Below are 22,366 nucleotides of genomic sequence, written 5' to 3'. Positions count from 1 at the left end.
AGTTATATATCATACGTCATACTACATTTTGATTCGGAAAATGTATTACCTGTTTTGTGATCAGATTATTATGAATCAAAGTTCCCCTTATAGTTGATCTAAATATCACCTTCATCATTTCATGTTTTTTTAGAGACCACACATTTGATCAGATATGCATTTAAATTAAAATTATATTGCTACTATTACTGCTGTCCTAATGCTCCCAAAACTAAATACTTATTCACTGATAACTTTATTTAAAAACAATACGATAACATGAAATAAGTTTAGTGCTGTCAGTGAGCAGGTAGGCACATCTTGCTAATAGATTACTTTTTTCTGAAGTGAATTAGAGCAGAATCATCACATCCGTTTGGAGTCTGACTTCACAGTTTGGTTTGAGTGAACCTAGCGCCGTCCATGGGAAGTGTGCTGCAACTGCACACACGCACACACACACACACACACACACACACACACACACACACACACACACACACACACACACACACACACACACACACACACACACACACACACACACACACACACACACACACACACACACACACACACACACACACACACGTAACCAAAGACATTAACTACTGATGAATAACAAAGGACTGTATGTACATACCTAGGTCTTTATAGACTTAGTCGTAGGTCTGTATCTACACACTTGCTTAAAGTTGAACGGAACACGAGTTTGGTGTATGAACTACTGTTTTCGGAGGCAGTGAGTCGACAGCATCATCTAGCGGAAGTTATGTTTACAGCCCAAGTGGACAGCGCCATCTACTGGCGGAATTTATGTTTACAGACCAAGTGGTCAGCAGCCTCTAGCGGCTGAAGTGATGTTGACAACCCGAGAGGACATGGAGACAGACACCCCCCCCCCCCATCCTCATGACATTCAAATCAGGACCAGATGAGGACATCACCGTTTGTGCGTTTGTTCAAGGAAACGTTCAACAAAAATGTGTTTGCTTATACTCTCTGGACGATCTAGCACACACGCACCCAAACACTGAGAGCACACACACACAAACACCTTGAATACACAAACACACACACACACCTTGAACACACAAACACAGACGAGCGCAGGCACGCACACACAAACAAAATGACACAAGGTCACAATCTATTATCTATAAATATCAGAATATGTTTTCTATATAAAAATGATGGTCGTATTATTTATTCATATTGTAATATCAGCAAGTATAGGTTATAAAAGGTATAGGTTGGGATGGGGATATATATATACAGAGAGAGAGAGAGGGGGAGAGAGAGAGAGAGAGAGAGAGAGAGAGAGAGAGAGAGAAATGTGTGTGTATGCGTGCGTGTGTGTTTGAGTGCATGTGGGTGTGCGTATGCTCATGCATGTGTGTGTGTGTGTGTGTGTCTGTGTGTGTGTGTGTGTGTGTGTGTGCGTGGATGTGTATGTGTATGCGTGCGCGTGTATGGGTGTGTGTGTGTGTGTGTTTGTGTGTGTGTGTGCGTGTGTGTGTGTGTGTGTGTGTTTGTGTGTGTGTGAACAGAGCAGTTTTAGCTCAGTCTACCAGGGGGATAAAATGCAATTAGTGTTGTTTACACCATGTGTGTTCCTCCGTCTGTCCTCCTCCCGCCCACCCCCCCCCCCCCCCCCCAGCATGTCCTCCTCCCCCCCACCCAGCCCACCCGCGCAACAAGCACCCCAATAATTAAAGTGTTGGGGAGGGTGTGTGTGTTTGTGTGTGTGTGGTTGTTTGTGTGTCTTTGTGGATGTGTGTGTGTGTGTTTGTGGACGTGTGTGTGTGTATGTGTGTGTGTGTGTGTGTGTGTGTGTGTGTGTGTGTGTGTATGTGTGCGTGCGTGGGTGGGTGTGTGTGTGTGTTTATATATGTGTGTGTGTGTGTGTGTGTGTGTGTGTGTGTGTGTGTGTGTGTGTGTGTGTGTGTGTGTGTCCATCCCCCAGCAATTGTGGGGATAGCTGGTGAAGGATATGAATGGATGGGTGGAGGAGGAGGTGATGATCATGGTGGTGGTGGAGGAGTTGGTGGTGGTGGTGGTGCTGCTGGTGGTGATGGTGATGTTGGAGATGGCGCTGATGGTAGGTATGAGGTGAGGGTGGTGGTGGAGGTGATGGTGGAGGCAGTGGTGGTTCTAGACACATTTTACTGGGGGGGCCAAGGAGGGGCCAGTGTTTAACCAGAGGGGAACAAAAAAAAAAGCAATAAATGGTATTTAAAGATTATAAACTTTATATTACTTTAAATTCATCAAACATTTAATGTGTACAAGAGTTTATAACTTCACCAGTCTGTATTTTTCTGTTAAACTATCATAAATTGATGGAGCTTATGCCCTAAATCATCAATATCATATAAACATTAGTTTTTTGTACAAGCGTGCAAGAGAGGTCGGGCCATAAAAATATGAAAAAGAAAAAAATACAGTACAGGGTGCAACATATGTGTCAATGTAAAAAAAAAAAAAGTGCAAAACGTTGTACAGGGTACAACGAAGTACAAAACAATGTGCCAATTTGCTATATATTTTGTCAGTTTCAGTGTGGAGAAACTGTGTTCCCAAGAGGCTGCTTACAGGAAGTGTTGCAGCAATCGTGCACAGACTAAAGAGCTCAAAGAAAACTTCACTGTTCTAATGTTCTTTCCTCATTTCATGATAGCTGCTATTAGAAGAAATAAAAAGTAGGGGCTTGCATTACATTTCGTTGCATAACAATCCCTCCCTACTTAACACAGGCAGGTAGCCTTCTACTCTTTACTCTAATGTATTAGTTATCCCAATGCAGCAGCCAAAACGGATGAAAATACGTGGTTAACATCACAACATTGTGTAGCCTAGACCTAGCAAGTATACTGACATTGGGATACTCGCTTCTGCTTTGATGAGTTGGCTTAGATATGATTAAGTTTCTCAATGTATCGAGACCAGACATTTGCAAACTTAATTTCATCATCAGTGTGAGGAACTACAGTAACACGGTTATGTGCAAGAAAAACAAGTCACTTACTAAATGAAATCGTTTTGCTTAGCTTCGACTCTTGCAGCAGGAGAAATTGTGGCTCCTTTCTCCATAGTCGCTGAGCTCTCATTTACAGAGCAGCAACAGCGTTTGGGTTAGCCTATCTAAGTTACCCGTGTACAACGTTGCGTCAAATTAGTTCCTTAAAATCACTAAAATCATAATTATGTTATTTGGTCAGCACGGGGGGCCACAGGGGGGGGCAGGGACATGTCTACAGGGCCCTCGTAGGCCCCCGTGTAGAACCGCCATTGGGTGGAGGTGGTGCTGATGGTAGGTATGAGGTGATGGTGGTGGTGGATGAGGTGGTGCTGATGGTAGGTATGAGGTGATGGTGGTCGTGGTGGAGGTGATGGTGGTGATGGTGGAGGTGGTGGTGGTGGAGGTTGAGGAGGTGATGGTGGAGGTGGTGATGATGGTAGGTATGAGGTGATGGTGGTGGTGGAGGAGATGGACATTGTTTGATTTTGTTTCCCTCTGTGTGGTGGCCCTACTCTCTCCTGGTTCATGATCTGACTTTTGTTTTAAGGTATACATTTAATTTAATTAGGAATTAGAAATTAGAAATAAAAATCTCTAGTTTCTAGTTTATCTAGTTTTAATGTTAAATAAATAATTTATCTGCAATTCATTAAATGATGAAACGGGATAATCAAAGCGTACCGTGTAATAAATGAAAGGCAACAGTGGATGCGCGGTCACTCAACACCTCCTCTCTCTTTCTTTAATAGGTCCATGCTCTCTTTTTGCGACCTCCTCCGGTTTTTCGTCAGCGCTCACCCACTCACGGCAGCAGGTTTCCATTGTAAACATTCACGACCGTGTGACGCTCACAGGTCCTCGACGCGCTTTACGGTAGCAGGAGCCACACGTGTTGTGGTGCATGAGGCGGATCGGCAGCGAGTGAAGAGATAAACTACTTACTACTAACTACTGAGACATTACAGCAACTGGTGAGTACATTGGTACAATTGTACAATTGTGATCGTATTTGTAGAAAGCTTCAGACTTTAGACCTGGTTGTATCTGGCTAAATGTGGAGGTAAAGCGGCCGCCGAGGGTGTTGTAGTGAGCCCGTCGCGGTCTGTGGATCATGTGCTCCTGTTAGTTGAGTAATACCGGGATAATGTTACACATCTACATTATAATATCATGTGCTCTGCTGTTAGAACAATACTCTGATGTTAACATAAAAATTAATCTTATCATCTGGGTATGGTCTGAATGTGAGACTAGTCTGGTCAGATCTTCTGGTTCTAGCTCTCACTTCAGGGCTGCTAGGCCTCACATGTTGAGTATCTTCGTGCTTTAGAACAGCGAGCGCCAACCACCGGTCCGGGCACCCGTTGGAACCGGGCCCTGAAATATTTTCAGAAAGGCTGACCTATTTTATAAAACAGGCTGAACGAGTATTCTTTCCATCAACACAGACATGAAATTGATCTATGCTGCTTAAGCACTGTAAATGCACTGTCTTTGCATTACTTTTGTGTAACTTTAAGTCTAAGTGGACTTTTCTGGTGTTTCTCTTATAAATTGTATATCATTGTATTGTTGATGGGAGGCTGAGACTCAGGGATTCCATTGCTGTTGCTGTGACTACGACAAATCTTGAATAACAGCCACATCCTTTGTTTAGAAAGGATGTCGTTTAAAATTAAGGCATTATCGACTAGTATGCGGTCCTTGAAACAAAAAAAGTGTGCGAAACCCTGCATTAGTACTACTGACGTTAACATAGTGCTCCGAAGTTATTGCAGTGCTCCAAAAGTTATTATATTGCTTCCACAGTGCTCAAAAATGCGCCATAGTGCTCCTAAAATTGCCATAATGCTCCTCCTGACCTTAACTTCTCCTCACTTCCTCCAGTACCAGAATGTCGTTCCGAGGAGGCGGCGGTGGCTTTAGCCGAGGAGGTGGAGGCGGATACGGCGGCGGAGGAGGTGGAGGCTACGGGGGTCGGGGTGGAGGTGACCGAGGCGGCAGGGGCTTCGGGGGTCGTGGCGGGGGCTTCCGTGGCGGGAGAGGAGGAGGAGGAGGCGGGTTCAGGCAGCAGGACTACGGACCCCCGGAGTATGTGGTCGGTAAGTCACCGGGGACTCCCCGCAGAACGCCGTCAACAGGAGATGAGTTAGGCTTTAATGTGGTTAGGTCAATGGTCCAAATCAAGAGGAGTAAGAATGTACTTTAATCATCCGCATTAGGGTAGTTCAGGTGTCCAATATCTCACAAAGTCAGCGTAGACCACAAAATGGCCAGTCAAAGTCAACCAAATAAGTCAATAAAAAGTGCAGAAAAACACAAACGAGAACACGCAAAAACACACTGGATACAACACAACCTACTGCAAGAGCTGCTAGGACGCGCTGTCACAGAGTGAATTGAAGCATAAGTCTACATGTGTAACGTTACATTAACGCTGACTCTGGTAAACTGCGGTGTTGACTAGTTTGACGTGTGTCCCTGCAGCGGTGGGAGACTTCGTCCATCCCTGTGAGGATGACATCGTGGTGAAGTGCACCACGGAGGAGAACAAGGTTCCCTACTTCAACGCTCCAGTCTACCTGGAGAACAAGGAGCAGATCGGGAAGGTCGACGAGATCTTCGGCCAGCTGCGGGACTTCGTATCCTTTCACCTCATTATTATTATTATATATTCTATCGTATAATTCATGTCAGTGGGGGAGATGAGCCCAATTACAGCCTGGCTGAGGACGTTCCTTAACCCCGTGTCAGTACTTCTCTGTGAAACTCTCGGACAACATGAAGGCGGCTTCCTTTAAGAAGCCCCAGAAGGTGAGAATACATTCCTCCTTTTACCTCCACTACAACTACCAGCAATGGTACTACAGCTGTTGCCTCGACTGCTCCTAATACCAGTAATGTGACCAGTTATAGCTAGTTACAGCTGGTACTTCCGATACGGCTAGTATGGGTTAATGGTACCAGTTGTGGTACTACAACTGGTATCTCCACTCCTCCCAGTAATGGTTCTATAACTGGCAACCCCACTACTCCCAGTAACGGTAATGGTACCAGTTATAGAACCACAAGCTTTTGGCTGTCAAGTTCCCAAAGTGGTGGTCTGGAGTTGTTTGATGTGTGATGAGCCTCTGGTTCCCGATTGGTCGTTGAGTAACATGTGACCCTGTTTGTTTCCTGTAGTTCTACATCGACCCGATGAAGCTCCTCCCACTGCAGAGGTTCCTACCCCGACCTCCGGGGGAGAAGGGCCCGCCCCGAGGGGGGAGGGGGGGGAGAGGAGGCGGTCGCGGAGGTAAGCACATTATTAATATTTATAGAAACAATACACCTCCTGGAGACTTGTATGCGTCACGCACATACTTGTGGAAAAAATGTAATACTTTTTAATGTAATGTGTGTTTAACATATTACAGATTTTACAACTGTATGTAAATTCTTTACAATTGTTAAAGCTGTATGTTAACATGTTTGTGGTGTTTGTCAGGTGGCTTCAGAGGTGGTCGTGGAGGAGGAGGTCGTGGAGGAGGTTTCTCGAGAGGAGGTGGAGGAGGTTTCGGACGTGGAGGAGGAGGAGGCTTCAGAGGGAGAGGAGGTGGCGGTGGAGGGCGTGGTTTCAGAGGTTTGTTTTGAAGGACTTTCATCCATTGGCCGGTTCTTGTTACTACGACGAGTGTTTCGCAAGAGAGCTTGCGAAACACTCGTCCAGAGGGGTGTTCCACGAACGGAGGTTTAACAAACACTGAGTTAACGCTGAACTCTAGGTTGATTTACCCTGTGCCGACTAACCCAGAGTTTTCGGTTCCACAGCAGCGGTTATGCATTAGTTCAATCAACTCGGGGTTGGTTAACACAGGGTTGTGCGCGTCCACGCCAAACCTAAAAAGACGTGATGTATGGATCATGGAAACCCTGATCGAAATGGCGAAACGGGCCGCTTATTTCAATGAAATGGAACTTCAGGTTCCCCTGGAGAGCTATGACGAGGAGAAGGACATTATCACAAGAAAAGGGAACGCTAAAGCCTCTGCAACCCAGAGAACCAAAGCCTGGCAGCGGATCGCAGGCCACGTAAATGCGTTAGTTACACGTCAAAAGCATGATCCTTAAAGGGGACATATTATACTACCAGGTGTGAGTGTGATTAGCCATTACAAGCCGTTTTGAAAATGTGCAGCTTCTGACATCACAGGTGGGCGTGTCCACCTAGATGTATGACGGATAGATAAGCAACGTTTGCTACAGTCCACTGGGTAGGCTGGTAGACTGATCTATCCAGCACACATCTAGGTGGACACGCCCACCTGTGATGTCAGAAGCTGCACATTTTCAAAGCGGCTTGTAATGGCTAATCACACTCACACCTGGTAGTATAATAAGTCCCCTTTAATATTTCAGCCATGAATATATAAATATCCCAGTTAAGCATTCTTAAAGATCCTTCCACATAACCCCTGTCTTCTAAAAAAATATGTACTCCGATGGCTTCCAAGCGGTCATCGGATCAAGTATAAAAATGAAGTATAAAAAACATACAAACTGGTAAGCTTTTCCCACCATCGTATTGGTATAAATTTAAATAAGCCATTTTTTTAAGCCAATCGTGAAAAGGCCGACAGTCGGCAGACTGGATCTGGCCCTCAAATTGTCTTGACCCCGGTGGAGGAGCTGTTAATAAACATAAATTCAGGGCGCCCTGGCATGGAGGGGGTACCTGGAGGTACCTACCTCCTCAGAGAGTCAGGGGCCATACCCCACTGGTTGAATGTAGGTTTTTGTGTTTTCTTGTATTTTATATATTTTTTGCCTTCGAAGTAACACTTGCAAACCATGTGCTTGCCACAGCGCATACTATTCCAAATGTTTATTTTTTTGGTAACTGGGTAGAAAACCTAAAAGTGACAATTCATCAACTTCACAGATCAAGATGGATTGGTGCGTGTAACGATCAAACATTCTCCAGTGGATGCAAGTCCACTGGAGACTATAGTATAAAATAGTCCTCCACTGAGGACTATTTTATACTTTGTGTTGTAAGTACCTCTCGGCATAGTACTCAGACAATATTGGTTTATGATAGGAGGCCGATACAAATCTTGGATGGGTCATCTGAAAGGACTGAGATGTGCTCAGCATCTCCAACATTATAGCCTAGATAAAACTACCTTTTGCAAAAAACGGAGGGCTACGCAAATAGTCTGGAGTGAACTGAGGCCAGGTCCTCGATTGGTAGTGTTGGCTATGTAAGGCTATTCAAATATATTAAAGATTTGCGCGAGAATCTATAGGCCTATCTCTCCACTCCAGCAAAAAGTCATTTGATATGCCAAGATGTCGAGCCGTGGTCTTATCAATCGCTCCCGGTGGATTGCACGTATAATTTGCGCTCCGATATCAGCAGTTCTCTCATCAAAAGGGCATGCCATTGTGAACACATGAAATCTGCGGTGAACGCGGGTTTAAATACCCAAAACCGGGTTATGTTTCAAACTTAACCTGCGCAAAACCTGCTCCGACCAGGTTTGATTCAGAGCATATGTTTCTATAGCAACTAACATACCGTGATCCTTTTGGAACGGAAAACCTAGGGTTACAGCAAACCCTGGGTTAACTTACCCGGTTATGTGATAAAACCGGCTTTGTGGAACACCCCACAGAGACAAAAAAAATAATTGTGACTGTTTAAATAAAAAAAAATGTTAAGCCTCAAGGATGTTTAGACATTGATTTTTGATAAAGTATGCTGAGTTTTGTTAAGTCACGTTCAGACTAGTGTCATTTGCATATTACAATAAAAAAAAAATCCCCCCCGTGACACTCACCTTTTTTCCTCTGAGGAGTTTGCAGGTCTGAAGTTAGCATCCCGGTAGTGGCCACCTAATAACAGGCTAGGATGCTAACCCTCTGTGTTGTCGGGTGGGATGTTAGGATGCAGTCGCTAGGTTATGGTCTAGATGCTAACCCTGTGATGTTTTGTCAGGTGGGAGGTGAGAATGCGGTTGCTAGGTAACGGTCGCTAGGTAACGGTCTAAGAATTGAACCCTCTGATGTGTTGTCAGGTGGGAGGTGAGCTGGCGGTCTGGACGCACCGCGACGGGCGGGGTCGGGAGCCGTACCTGGCCCCAGACGGATCTGGACCTCGGTGGACTCTTCTCTACGTTCCTTCCTGCTCTTGGTGGTCTGGTGCTCCGCCAGTACGGACTGGTCTGCTCCCAGCGCTCCACTCATGAACTTGAGACTCAAATGTTTTTTCTGCTCGACCTGAAGACCTGAGGAGAGGCGTTGTTCCGTTCATCTGAGCGGCGGTGACCGAGACGCTGCCTCTGGTTCCTCACGATGACGAGGACGTTTCAGTTAGATTGTGTGTTTTGTCAAGATGTTTTAGAGGATTGTGATGCAAAGTGCGGTTAACTTTTTTTTGTTGACTCTTTTAATAAACGTTGCTTTGCATTTTTTTTTATCTTGTGGAAGTTTCTTGGACCCTGATTGTGTTGACAAAGGGGATGTAACGTGTATTATGGGCTTGCGTAAAGTATGTGTATCAGTGACCGGGCATCTCCACCACTGAGAAGGGGTCTGAACTAACGCTTCAGTGTAAGGTCATATCTACAGTTCGTTGTTGGTGAAATGGTGAGGGATTAAAGGATGGGTGGACTTTATTAGTACGGATTATGAAGTATTAAGAGGCTCAAAGTTCCTTGGATGCTGTTGGATTCTCAATCCAATACAAAGCTCTATCGTTTTGGCCGAGGAGATCAGAGTTTAATCTGGAGATTCTGTACATTTGCACCACTGAGGGTCTGAAGAGTTCTACTCCCCGGAAAGAACATCACGAATCGGATACTGCTACTTGATATTCGAGAGGGAGGGCGGTACTGTGATTTACGAGGGTTTACCAATTAAGAGGCGGGACTTCCGATAAACGAAAATTCGTTTATTTAAGTCAGATATTCGATTGTGGAACACAAAGTCCAAAAATGTAATATTTACTATCCTTTATTCTTGCAATGTTATTAGGTTATGTTTCCTCTTTTAGTCCGTTTGCAGGAGTTCAAAACTCAGGGATTAACACTGGAAATTATAAACGCCAAACTTCGTGACCCTCTAACTTCCGGACTGTCTGAAAACGTGACCTACTGTGGCTCTCCTCTGAGCCGCTCCTGATTGGCTCAATGAACCCCATCCCTTCCGGTTCAGCACGCCTCTTTTTCCTTCTCTCTCCGTCCAGCTCAACTTTCTGTCCTGCAGAGTGAAACATGGCAACAGCTGGAAAAGTAAGTGAACGATAATTGAACTGACATCCTGCTGTAGAGTAAAGGATCAATACTATTTTGAGTTTGTTTGAATCTAAACCTAAGATCGAATGAAGCGCAAACGTCATGTGTTCATTGTTGCAATGAACGCATGACGTTTGCTCTACTTGGGTTCCTCTTTTAGCATTGATTGCACACAATAATTTGCTTTAGTTTATATGTTGAACGGTTTGCATTGGTGAAACTGTTTTGTGCAATATGAGTTTGCGGACAAACCGGTCTGGAGTATGCATTTTTGTTTTCCATAATCATGTCAGAAGAGCCAATGCTCGTTCTTATGTAACTCTCTCCGATCCCCACCTCGTGTGGGTCCCCGGACTTTGACCCTGACCCGGACGGTAACCCGGGTTACGCTAAGCGGGGCTGTGTATGGGTTGTGTGTCTGCAGGTGATCAAGTGCAAGGCGGCGGTGGCATGGGAGGCCGGGAAACCCCTGTCCCTTGAGGAGGTGGAGGTGGCGCCCCCTAGAGCCGGCGAAGTGCGCATCAAGGTAAGAGGCTTGGCTCTTCCACAATAACAAAAATATGATGAAAGAAACTGTAATTAATTTCAGTTTCAATGAAATTGTGTTTGTATAACTCTCAATTACAGTTAGAGTCTCAAATTGCTTCACAGGCTGTGTGTGCGCATGCCCCCCCCCCCCCTGACCCTAGCCCCTCAGGGTTCAAGAAACTCCCTTAAAGGTGCAATGGCATGATCACTTTATGAGGTTTTCTAACATAGATATGAGTTCCCCTAGCCTGCCTATGGTCCCCAAGTGGCTAAAACTTGCGAGCTGATTTGGAATGTGGTCTCGTATGTCGTCACATAGCATCTAAGCTCCTCCCCTTACTCTGCCTGGCCTGCCCAGAGAATTTGGCCCGCCAATGAGACATGACCGTGCGAGCGCCACATGTGTGTGTGTGAATACACACACTGTAACGCAAGTGTTTCTTTTCGGTTCTTTGACGTCTCTTGTATTTCCACAACGAGACTGTAGTGGGGGTTATCTCAGCCATGGTTGAGAAGGAATTAGGGGGAAAGGAACTTTGGCTTTGACTCCCTGAAGTACATGAACTGCGACATGCCGCCGGTTGCCGCGAGGCACCACCGTCGCGAAGCACCACCGCCCGGCAGGGGGCAGCGCGCGGTGCAGTCTACTTCAGATTGATGTGAAAGTGGAAGAACCAGAGACGTCGGAGAACCCGACAAAGTCGTTTGTGATTCATAATATCGTCTGGAGGCGCACACAGCTTTTGGCCGTGATAATATGTATTATATGATATAGATATCTATGTTTTATCTGATATTATTTAGATATAGAGCTCCAGGACTGTGACGCAAGTGTTGTAGACTTCCTTGTTATTTAGATAACCATTCTGCTTTTGGTGTTATGGCGCCTAACACGTCAGACTCTCGTCTCTGGTATTTCTACAACGAGACTCGTTGTGGGGGTTATCTCAGCCATGGTGGAGAATGAATTGGGGGAAAGGAACTTAGGCTTTGACTCCCTCAAGAACATGAACCACGACATGGAAGAGAAAGGGATTGTTGGCCGCGAATGTCTCCCGCTTGAGCCCCGCTTCCTGCTGCCGAGGGACCACCGCCTCGGCGCTGCAGGAGGCGGAGGTGTCTAAGCGCTGCCCGGCAACAATCCCTTTCTCCTCCATGTCGCGGCTCAGTCTACTTCAGATTGGACGTGGAAGAACCAGGAACGTCGGAGAACCCAATGCGGTTGTTTGAGATTCATAATATCGCCTCACACAGCTTTTGGCCGTGATAATATATATTATATGATATAGATATCTGTGTATGATATTATTTAGACGTAGGGCTCCAGGACTCCCGTGTGTTCTAGAATATTTACAGAACAAGGCTAAAGGCCGTGTGTGCCTCGCCTTTGCGATACATCCTCTGTAAACAGAGCGCATGGTACCGTGGCTGCAAGCTGCTCAGGGCCACACCCCCACCCTCCTCATTGAGTGGCTGTAACTCTGCACCCCGGCTGAATTTCGGGAACGTCTTTGAATACTGTGTTAGTGGCCCACTAATACCTATATTAAAGCATCCATAAAATAGCATCTCATGGCACCTTTAATTAGCGAGGAAGAAATCTAGAGAATGCAGAGTGGGAATCCCTCCTTCAGAGTGGGAATCCTTCCTTCAGAGTGGGGGTCCCTCCTTCAGAGTGGAGGTCCCCCCTTCCAGGAGTGTTATAAGTGTTGTCATGGTCACTCCAGCCTGGTGGTCGCTGTACATTGTTGTCATGGTTTCCCCAGTACTGAGATGGGCGTACGTTGCCGTCAGTTACCCCGGCGTTGAGGTAGCTGTGTATTGTCGTCATGGTTACCCCAGGTGGTGGCGACGGGCGTGTGTCACACGGACGCCTACACCCTGAGTGGCAGCGACCCCGAGGGGGCGTTCCCCGTCATCCTGGGCCATGAGGGGGCGGGGCTAGTGGAGAGCGTCGGCGAGGGCGTCACCAAGTTCAAAGCAGGTCAGCTGACATCCGGCCAATCACCTCAAAACAGTGGTCAGTGTTGTTGTCGTGGTTACTGATGCTGTCGTCATTGTTCCCCTGCCCCCAGGAGACACGGTCATCCCGCTCTATGTTCCCCAGTGCGGGGAATGCAAGTTCTGCAAGAACCCCAAAACCAACCTCTGCCAGAAGATCAGGTGAGACGAGGATCAGCTCTGAACCCGTGTTACACAGTACATGTTCCGCATCAGAACATGAGGAACATGACGCACTGAACACATTTTTTAAGGCGACATTTCAAAGTTCTCAGTTACAACGTTTTTTTGAGGAGAGACATGCTGATTAAACACATGTTTTCAAACTCAAAAATAATCGTTTGAATAATCGTGATTTCAATATGGACCAAAATAATCGTGAATATTATTTTTACCAGAATCGAGCAACCCTACTTGCTGTACTAGTAATGTGCCCACTGTAGTGTCAGCATTAACATGTCGTGGACCTCAGCTACCTGTCCACCGTGGAGGGTTCTCATCCTGGCCAGAAGAAGGCATGTTCTTTTATGGCGCATTTCCACTGGAGGGTGCGGTTCGGTTCGCCTCAGTGCGGTGGGGGGGGGGGCGGGGAAGTATAGCCCAGCTCAGTTCCGAGGTCGCGTGTCCACCGCCGACAGCACCCTTATGGTAGGCCGGATGTCGATCACCGCGGCAGATACCTAAACATCATGACATCATAGCAGCGCAACACAGAGTAGCCTGCTCAATAAAAACAATAGGCCTAAATAAAATAAAAACAAATGTAACCGCAAGCGGTGACTAACGGGGTTAAGCAAAATGAAAAGTCAAGAACACACTAATGGAAGATGTACAAGTATGACAAATAATTATGAAGGAAAGATGTTGATGAAGATGTTCCACTTAATACAATACTGTGCCTCGGCATTCAGGTGAGCTCTACAGCAATGGCCGAATGTCATGTTCAGCATGCTATAATCGGGATTCGAACTCTCAACCTAAAGATCCACTGTGCAAGGCATTATCCCATTGTGCCACTGGTAATCCTGACCTGCAGCCTCATTCACATGGTGAAAATGTCTATTGCAACATCCAGAAACCTCCAAGCACACATTTCTCAAGTGAATTAAGGGCTTTCTTAAAAGCATATACCTAAAAAATCTTTGAAATTCTGTGGAAATTAAACCTTTGTAGTCAAGAACACTAACGGAAGAAATATAAATATGACGGTTAGGGTTAGTTAATTATGAAGGAAAAATGGTTAACGAAGAAGTTCCCCTAATGCCATACTGTGTCTTGGCAGTCAGATTCTTGGAAACTACAGAGTCGGAATGTTGATTGCCTGATGAATTTCAGGTACCGTTCACAGTTGTGTTTCTTAAATGAGTGGCATTGACAGAATTTCATGTTCCGCTTGTTCATAATGCTCTAGGATTCAAACTCTCAACCTAGGGATCACAAGTACAAGGCATTATCCTGTTGAGCCACTGACATTCCTGAACTACATGAAGCCTCATTCACATGGTGAAAATGTCTATTGATAAGCACACAACATCAAGAAAACTCCAAGCACACATTTCACAAGAGAATTAAGGGCTTTCTTAAAAGAGCATAGATCTGAAAATGTGCACTGTTAATGGTATCCACCTAATAATAGCCGTATGGTAGTTATACAATAAGAAAATGGTCATATAGGCAAAGTGAGTTGAGAGTGTGGACGATTGGCTTTTCTATGAAATTTTGGGAAAAGTAAACATTTTTAGAGCAGAAGACCAGGGTGAAAAAGATGCATCTGATTTTAGAGATTAATATGATGAAAGAATTTTGAGTCCAGGTCAATTTGGTAAGGAGAAATAAGGCTAGTTCATATTTTTTTAAATGGCGCCACCTTTGGGTGCAGTACCACCATTTGGGTTAATGGGTAGTGGTGGGTATTGGTATCACCTAATAACAGTCGTATTTTGTTATTGTCGTTTTATTAGACAATAACAAAATTGTCGTATAAGAAAAATGGGCTAACTGCTCCTACTTTATTGGCCAAGATTTCTCAAATGGACGAAAAAATAAAATAAATTCTGTACGATGATTTTTGTGAGGCTTGGTCGAGAGATTTTATGTCGCGATTTTGGTGAATTTTTTTTAATTTATTTTTGTAGTCTGTGAATCTTTTTATCATGTTAAGCTTTAATATAAAATTTTGGTTTTTATAAATGCATCTGATGAATTTTGAGGCCAGGTCAGTCTGGTGAGGAGAAATAAGCCAATAGTGCCACCTTTGGGTGCAGTACCACAACTTTGGGTTATTGGTAATGGGGGTTATTGGTAACCATACCTGAAAATTTCAAGAGTTTTCGACTTACGGTATAGTGTGACTTTCACAGAATTTGAGGAAAAAAAGAAACGTAACAGAAACAACCGGGGACCTGTTGCCCCATCAAGCTCCCTCTGCACGTCTTCCTACCCAAGAATGCAGAGGAACGTCTCCACCTCCTTGTTCGCCCAAGTTAAAGTTTTGTGCGACATGTCCATTGTCCAGAATATTACCTCGCGGGTATGCCTACTGTTCGTTTTTATCCCCATGTCATCCGGAAGTGATGATTCTGTTGATCAATCAACGGAGGGCGTGTGTAGCTCGAACTTTCCGGCACCCTTTCAGGCGTCTCAGTACCCCAACGGAGGAGTACTGCGAGACGAGTACGGCTCAGTAAAGCTCAGCCCGGGTCATGCCCACTTTTGGCGGTGGAAACGCGATTCATGCCGCACCTTTTGCGAACCGAACCGAACTGCACCCTCCGGTGGAAACGCGCCATTAGTGGGGAGGAGGTTGTGGGTTCGACCCCCACGGTCCTCAGCCTGCCTGTAGTTCAGCGCCGGGCCACCAGAGGTCACCGTTATGTCGTGTCTCCCACAGAGTGACCCAGGGCCGGGGCCTTATGCCCGACAACACGTCCCGCTTCACCTGCAAGGGGAAGCAGCTGTTCCACTTCATGGGCACCAGCACCTTCTCTGAGTACACGGTGGTGGCGGACATCAGCCTGGCAAAGGTGGACCCCAAGGCCCCACTGGACAAGGTCTGTCTGCTGGGCTGCGGCATCTCCACGGGATACGGGGCGGCGCTCAACACCGCCAAGGTACATCGCACACCACTACACGCCTGGGGACACACTCCACTACCCAGATGACTGCACCCCTGGTGACGCATCACTACACACCTGGCAACACACCACTACACACAAGACTACACACAACACTTCACACAAGACTACACACCTGATCTTCTGACCCCCCCCCCCCCCCCCCCCTGTCCTACTGTCCCCCTCTTCCCCACCAAGGTGGAGCCGGGGTCCACCTGCGCCGTGTTCGGGCTGGGCGCCGTCGGCCTGGCGGCCATCATGGGCTGTAAGGTTGCTGGGGCGACCAGGATCATCGGTGTGGACATCAACCCGGAGAAGTTCGGGAAGGCGGCGGAGTTCGGCGCCACTGAGTGCCTGAACCCCAAGGACCACGCTCGGCCAGTGCAGGAGGTGCTGGTGGAGATGACCGACGGCGGGGTGGACTACTCCTTCGAGTGCATCGGCAACGTGGAGATCATGGTGAGGACCGCCGGAGCCCCGCCTCCTCACACCGCCGGCCAATAGGAAACCAGCCTCTCTAACCTCTGTGTCTCCCCCTGTCTCTCCCTCTGTCTGTCTCTCCCTCTGTCTGTCTGCCTCTCCCTCTGTCTCTCTGTCTGTCTGTCTCTTTCCCTGTCTGTCCGTCTCTCCCTCTGTCCGTCTCTCCCTCTGTCTGTCTGTCTGTCTGTCTGTCTGTCTGTCTGTCTGTCTGTCTGTCTGTCTGTCTGTCTGTCTGTCTGTCTGTCTGTCTGTCTGTCTGTCTGTCTGTCTGTCTGTCTGTCTGTCTGTCTGTCTGTCTGTCTGTCTGTCTGTCTGTCTGTCTGTCTGTCTGTCTGTCTGTCTGTCTGTCTGTCTGTCTGTCTGTCTGTCTGTCGGTCTCTCCTTCTGTCTGTCTCTCCCTGTCTGTCTGTCTTTCCCCCTGTCTGTCTGTTTGTCTCTCTCCCTGTCTGTTTTGTCTCTCTCCCTGTCTGTCTGTCTCTCCCTCTGTCTGTCTGTCTCTCCCCCTCTCCCTCTCCCCCTGTCTCCCCTCCAGAGATCGGCCCTGGAGGCGTGTCATAAGGGCTGGGGGGAGAGCGTGATCATCGGGGTGGCGGGGGCCGGCCAGGAGATCTCCACCCGCCCCTTCCAGCTAGTGACCGGCCGCGTGTGGAAGGGGACCGCCTTCGGAGGTCAGAGGAACCACTCTGGGATCACATCCCCGCTGCTGAGTGTTTCTAACCTGTTTGGGTGGTGTCCCTATAGCTGAAGTGTCTCTAACCTGTTTGGGTCGTGTCCCTACAGCTGAAGTGTTTCTAAGCTGTTTGGGTCGTGTCCCTACAGCTGAAGTGTTTCTAACCTGTTTGGGTCGTGTCCCTACAGCTGAAGAAGTGTTTCTAACCTGTTTGGGTCGTGTCCCTACAGCTGAAGATGTGTTTCTAACCTGTTTGGGTCATGTCCCTACAGAAGTGTTTCTAACCTGTTTGGGTCGTGTCCCTACAGCTGAAGTGTTTCTAAGCTGTTTGGGTCGTGTTCCTACAGTTGAAGTGTTTCTAAGATGTTTGGGTCGTGTCCTACAGCTGAAGGGTCTCTAACCTGTTTGGTTCATGTCCCTACAGAAGTGTTTCTGACCTGTTGGGGTCTTGTCCCTACAGCTGAAGTGTTTCTAAGCTGTTTGGGTCGTGTCCCTACAGCTGAAGTGTTTCTAAGCTGTTTGGTTCGTGTCCCTACAGCTGAAGTGTTTCTAAGCTGTTTGGGTGGTGTCCCTACAGCTGAAGTGTTTCTAACCTGTTTGGGTCGTGTCCCTTCAGAAGTGTTTCTAACCTGTTTGGGTTGTGTCCTCAGGGTGGAAGAGTGTGGAGAGTGTTCCCAAGCTGGTTGAGGACTACATGAACAAGAAGATGAAGGTGGATGAGTTCATGACCCACACTCTGCCCTTTGACTCCATCAATGAGGGATTCGACCTCATGCACGCTGGGAAAAGGTAGATGGATATGAATGTCACAACGGTAGTGGGTTCTTTAAGGTACAGTCTGTAAAATTCAGTGGCAGCTCGGGAAAAATACTTCCGAGTATAATATTCCCAAGTGTTTCACCCCCATGACGCCATTGTGTATTGTTGACTGTTATCGTGAGAGATGTTGTGGCGCCACACATACATACTATGTATAGAAGCTTAACTCCATCTCCGACACCGAAGACAAATCCCGTGCTGGCCAGACGGAGCTGCACACATCAACAGACACCGTGGAGTTGGATATAAGTGTCGTATGAGCTTAACCTTCTCAGACGTGGAAATCAACCGCTTCAGACAGAGCTCAACACATCCACACAAACAGTGGAGTTGTCATTTAGGTGTCCGAGAAGCTTTCTAAATTAAGTGTAAAATTGTGTATCCATTGGTAGTCTGTGGATGAGGGGGATTCTTATCATTTGTTTGCGATCTGTGATCTTCCCCTGAGATGCTACTGAGTTCTACAACCTGACCTTTAGCCCTCTTGAGTGTCACCCTGCTCTACAACAAATGTCTTCCCTCCCTTTTAAGTGTTCATGCCGTTTTTCTTCTGTTCTGTGTCCCTGGCAGTATCCGCTGCGTGCTGACTTTCTGAAGCTCCTCCTCCTCAGACCTCCTGGACCAATTGGCCACATCCCAGTGTTCTCACCGCCAGGCTAGCTCTGTAGCTTCATACTGTGTAGTAGCATCAGCACCAAGCTAGTACCAGCAGCACCATGCTAGCCCTAGTACTATGACCACTATGCTAACACTAGTACTATGCCAACCATGCTAGGTCTGTAGCTTCATACTGTCTGGTAAAATCACCACCATGTGTTCCTGTCCAAGTTTTTTTCAATAAAGCGTTTACAGCATGTTGTCCTTCACTCACTGAAGACCTCTGTGCCGTGTTCCAATACCCGTTCTTCCATGAGTATACTTAAAGGAAGTACACTATCTGCACTATCCGTACTCACTTGAGTACGGTCATTTTTCAGATGTGAGTGCTGTTCCAAATCGAGTACTCCGTGGTGCATTTACCGGAAATTACGATCACGACTGTACCGCGGGAAGTAGGGGTGCTGGGGGTGCTGCAGCACCCCCTGTCTGAGGCCCTGTCCTATCACAGAAAATGATCATTTCTAAAAACTCCGGCCAAAGTGGAGATTTCTGAAAACGCCGGTTATGTGTTGTCGTGTCAACGGGGAGAAACAGGATTTTAGGTTCTGAAGCGTCACATTATGCACCAGGAAATGCTTAAAGGCACCGAGTGCAACTTTATGTAAACATTCAATGAAAAATAAACATTCAATTTCTAGTCTTTTTTACACGTAAGTTTCAATAACTCCATACCATTACATATCGACATTCAAGGAGCAAAGATGAGATGTCGTTGTGTGGTGAGAACTGATAGAAAATCGTAAACAACAACAATCGCCGGTGGGGAGAAGCCATTTTTCCATTGACTGGAAGCCTGCTTTATTTATTGTAGGTTACAAAAAATAAAGAAAATGGCGGCATTGTTGTTATCGATTTTGTATCAGTTCTCACCACACAACGTCTCATCTTTGCTGCTTAAATGTCGGTATGTAATGGTATGGAGTTATTGAAACTTACTACGTGTAAAAAAGACTAGAAATTGAATGTTTATTTTTAAGCCTCGAAAGTTGCACTCATGTGCCTTTAACGTCATGTGAGCGCCCGCTGTACCGTATTGGTCCGAATATAAACAAAAACCCCATTGTAGGACGACCTATATTTGGAAAAAAGATTTGAAGACCAGATCTTGTTTTTATAAATAAATAAATTGTAGGCCTATTCATTGAAATAATATACGAAAATAAAAAGGCATAGAATAAAACACTGCATTGAAACAGTAGTGCAAATAGGCCGTACTGATGTATACACCAAAGACTATTCCTGACACTCCTCTGCCCCGCTGTGTTCGCTCTGCCTAGTGCTGAAAAAAAGTTATATGAAAAAGTGTGAGGGGAGCGGTCGTGCGCTAAACTTGTTATGTGAGCAGCTGGATGGATGTGATGAACCATGGTGTGAACACAACGATTGATTTTCGACTGTGCGCGCATGCACTGGTGTAATTGAGCTGCGCTGCTATATATATATATTTTATCAATGTAGCGAGTCTAGTGCAGGCTGAGTTTTTTTTTTCCAGAAATCCTGCTGAGAATACGTTCCGCGGCGGCCGCCGCGGCTCCTCCCCCGCAATAAACATCCCACTTTGAACGGTGAACTCTTTACGCCTAGCAGCTATAAAAAGCTACAAAAACTATAAAAACTACAAATAGACTATTAATGCAGGCTATGTGGAAAATGCGCCGACTTTGGCTCAGCCTGGCTCCGCCTCTTCCGCTACGTAGCTAAGATGGCTGCCGTTGAGTACGGGGAGTGTCCCATGGACATAATAAAGGATGGACCACGGACTGGAAAATGGCCGCCCATTCATTCCTATGCAAACTGCTCAGTGGCGGGAGTGTCCTTCGCCTTCGATCCACACTTCACGATTAGCCCGTTTTGAGTACGGCATCCGGGTCCTTGAAGTATACCAGAGAATGTCTGATATTCTCATTTCGCTTTTTTTTAATTAGTAACTGTTCTTATTGTGTTCTTGTTAGTGTGATGTTTGAATAAACTTGCCTGTTGCAATGTTGGTATAATGTTTGTATAATTACTGTTATACAACTGTTACTGTTTCAATGTGACCCAGCTTGAATAAGCCATGTGCGATATTACCCGGGCTCCAGCGCAACTTTCCTTACCAGGTGAAGCCTCAGGTAGCCTAGGACCATTCATACAGGAAGCAAGTTACCTTTTTCTGTCCTTGGTAAACGAAAAGACGGACAATCCGTTTCCACTGTAAGTGCAGTTTATCATTGCACATTTACGAGGCATTTCTTTTTTAAACTATCTTTATTTTCGAAAAATAGACAATGACAGATTAAATGATATTGAGCGGGATATTGACTGTATTATTTAAGGTGGTCATACCGTACCTACCATGTATATAACACATTGAACATTGAACACAAGAAATGGAAGACATTCCATTTATGCCCATGTACTTTCACCATACATACTATCTAAAAAATAAAAGGACCTGCAGGAAAATATAAATACAGTACTCAAAAATTGAGTTAACACGTTTCTGATTGCTCTTCAGCTTCAGATGCCGTAAGAGGGGTCTCTGGTCGTAATCAGTCGCAAGTCCGTCCCTGACCAATCAGCATTCATTAGCAGAATGCTAGCGTGTTTGGCCAACAACGGCCCAAACTGTAAGAAATCGAAAGGACATAAGTACTCACTCATTTTACTTTTGAACCATAATCTATATTGAACTTGCGGAATCTACAATAAAATTTGCGATATTTCAACGACAAGCAGGTGAAAGAGGCATAATTAGCCGTTTAGCCCCATAGACTCCCATTCAATCTGGACTCGCCCGCGATCACCCCCAGTGGATGTCTCATGGAACTACAACCAAAATCGGTACAATGGGGCGTATAGGGAGTGCCCAGGCTCTTCTGCCGCGTTTCCACTGCAGGGTGCGGAACGGATCGGATCGCAAAGGTGCGGTAGGGAGGGGGCGGTATAGACCAGCTCAGTTCCGAGGTCGCGTTTCCACTGCCAACAGTACCCTTGGTGGTAGGCCGGATGTCGATCGCCGCGGCAGCTACGTAAACATCGTAAAAAACGTCTTCCTCCCCAAGAATGCAGACGAACGTCTCCACCTCCTTGTTCGCCCAAGCAAGCTTTTTACGTGACATGTTAATTGTAAAGAATAATACCTCGAGGCTACTGTTTGTTTGTTTTTATCCCCGCGTCACCCGGAAGTGACGATTCTGTCGACCAATCAACGGAGGGGGGGTGTAGCTAGAATTTCACGGGACCCTTTCAGGCGTCTGGTCTCGTTTTGGGTACCGCAACGGAGGAGTCCCGAGAATGGGGCCGGAACGGGTACGGCAAAGTCCGGGTCACGCCCACTTTTGGCGGTGGAAACGCGACCCGACCCGCACCTTTGCGATCCGATCCGTTCCGCACCCTGCAGTGGAAACGCGCCATTCTGAGTATACTTCTTTTCGCCGGATCTGAATTGGAACGTACTGCGTACTCAAATTTTGAGTACGCAGTACGGACAGTACGGGTATTGGAACACGGCCCTGGTCACGGAATCGTCACTCATTGAAGACTTCTGGTCACTAGTGTTCACTAACTGAAGACCTGTGCTGTGTTCCAATATCCATACTATCCGTACTTATTAGCCTTAGTGTGAGTAGTCACTTACTGAAGAGTAATTGGTCACTAATTGTTCACTCCGATGTTTTGGTTAAGGGTTGAAATCCATTTTAACTTACTTCCAAATTGTTATTCTAAATTCACTGGTAATTCGTTCTGGATAAATATCGGGCGTCCGCTGAATTATTAAAAAGTGAAATAATTCAGTATGTGATCAAATTAACACGAAGCTATTGCGCATGTGCAT

At 46.3% G+C, this 22,366-nt stretch overlaps 2 protein-coding genes across 2 annotated transcripts; both read left to right on the top strand.

Moving 5' to 3' along the window:
* The first annotated feature begins 3,806 nt into the window (after positions 1-3,806).
* Positions 3,807-9,461, top strand: gar1 (GAR1 homolog, ribonucleoprotein). Its single transcript, XM_060063513.1, has 7 exons — positions 3,807-3,972; positions 4,889-5,103; positions 5,489-5,643; positions 5,756-5,815; positions 6,185-6,296; positions 6,489-6,623; positions 9,061-9,461. Exons 2-7 carry the CDS (start codon positions 4,896-4,898, stop codon positions 9,069-9,071), a joined length of 681 nt encoding a protein of 226 aa, XP_059919496.1. The 5' UTR covers positions 3,807-3,972; positions 4,889-4,895; the 3' UTR covers positions 9,072-9,461.
* A 659-nt stretch (positions 9,462-10,120) lies between these two features.
* LOC132466317 (alcohol dehydrogenase class-3 chain H) lies at positions 10,121-18,743 on the top strand. The gene is made up of 9 exons (XM_060063484.1): positions 10,121-10,275; positions 10,703-10,804; positions 12,649-12,790; positions 12,882-12,969; positions 15,698-15,917; positions 16,119-16,379; positions 16,933-17,068; positions 17,721-17,859; positions 18,460-18,743. The coding sequence occupies exons 1-9, from the start codon at positions 10,258-10,260 to the stop codon at positions 18,482-18,484; spliced, it is 1,131 nt and encodes a 376-aa protein (XP_059919467.1). The 5' UTR covers positions 10,121-10,257; the 3' UTR covers positions 18,485-18,743.
* Positions 18,744-22,366: the final 3,623 nt, after the last annotated feature.

The sequence above is a fragment of the Gadus macrocephalus genome, chromosome 10 (genome assembly GCF_031168955.1).
Source record: "Gadus macrocephalus chromosome 10, ASM3116895v1".
NCBI lineage: Eukaryota > Metazoa > Chordata > Actinopteri > Gadiformes > Gadidae > Gadus > Gadus macrocephalus.
The sequence above is the reverse complement of the archived record's forward strand: the minus strand, read 5'-3'. Positions and strand labels throughout refer to the sequence as shown.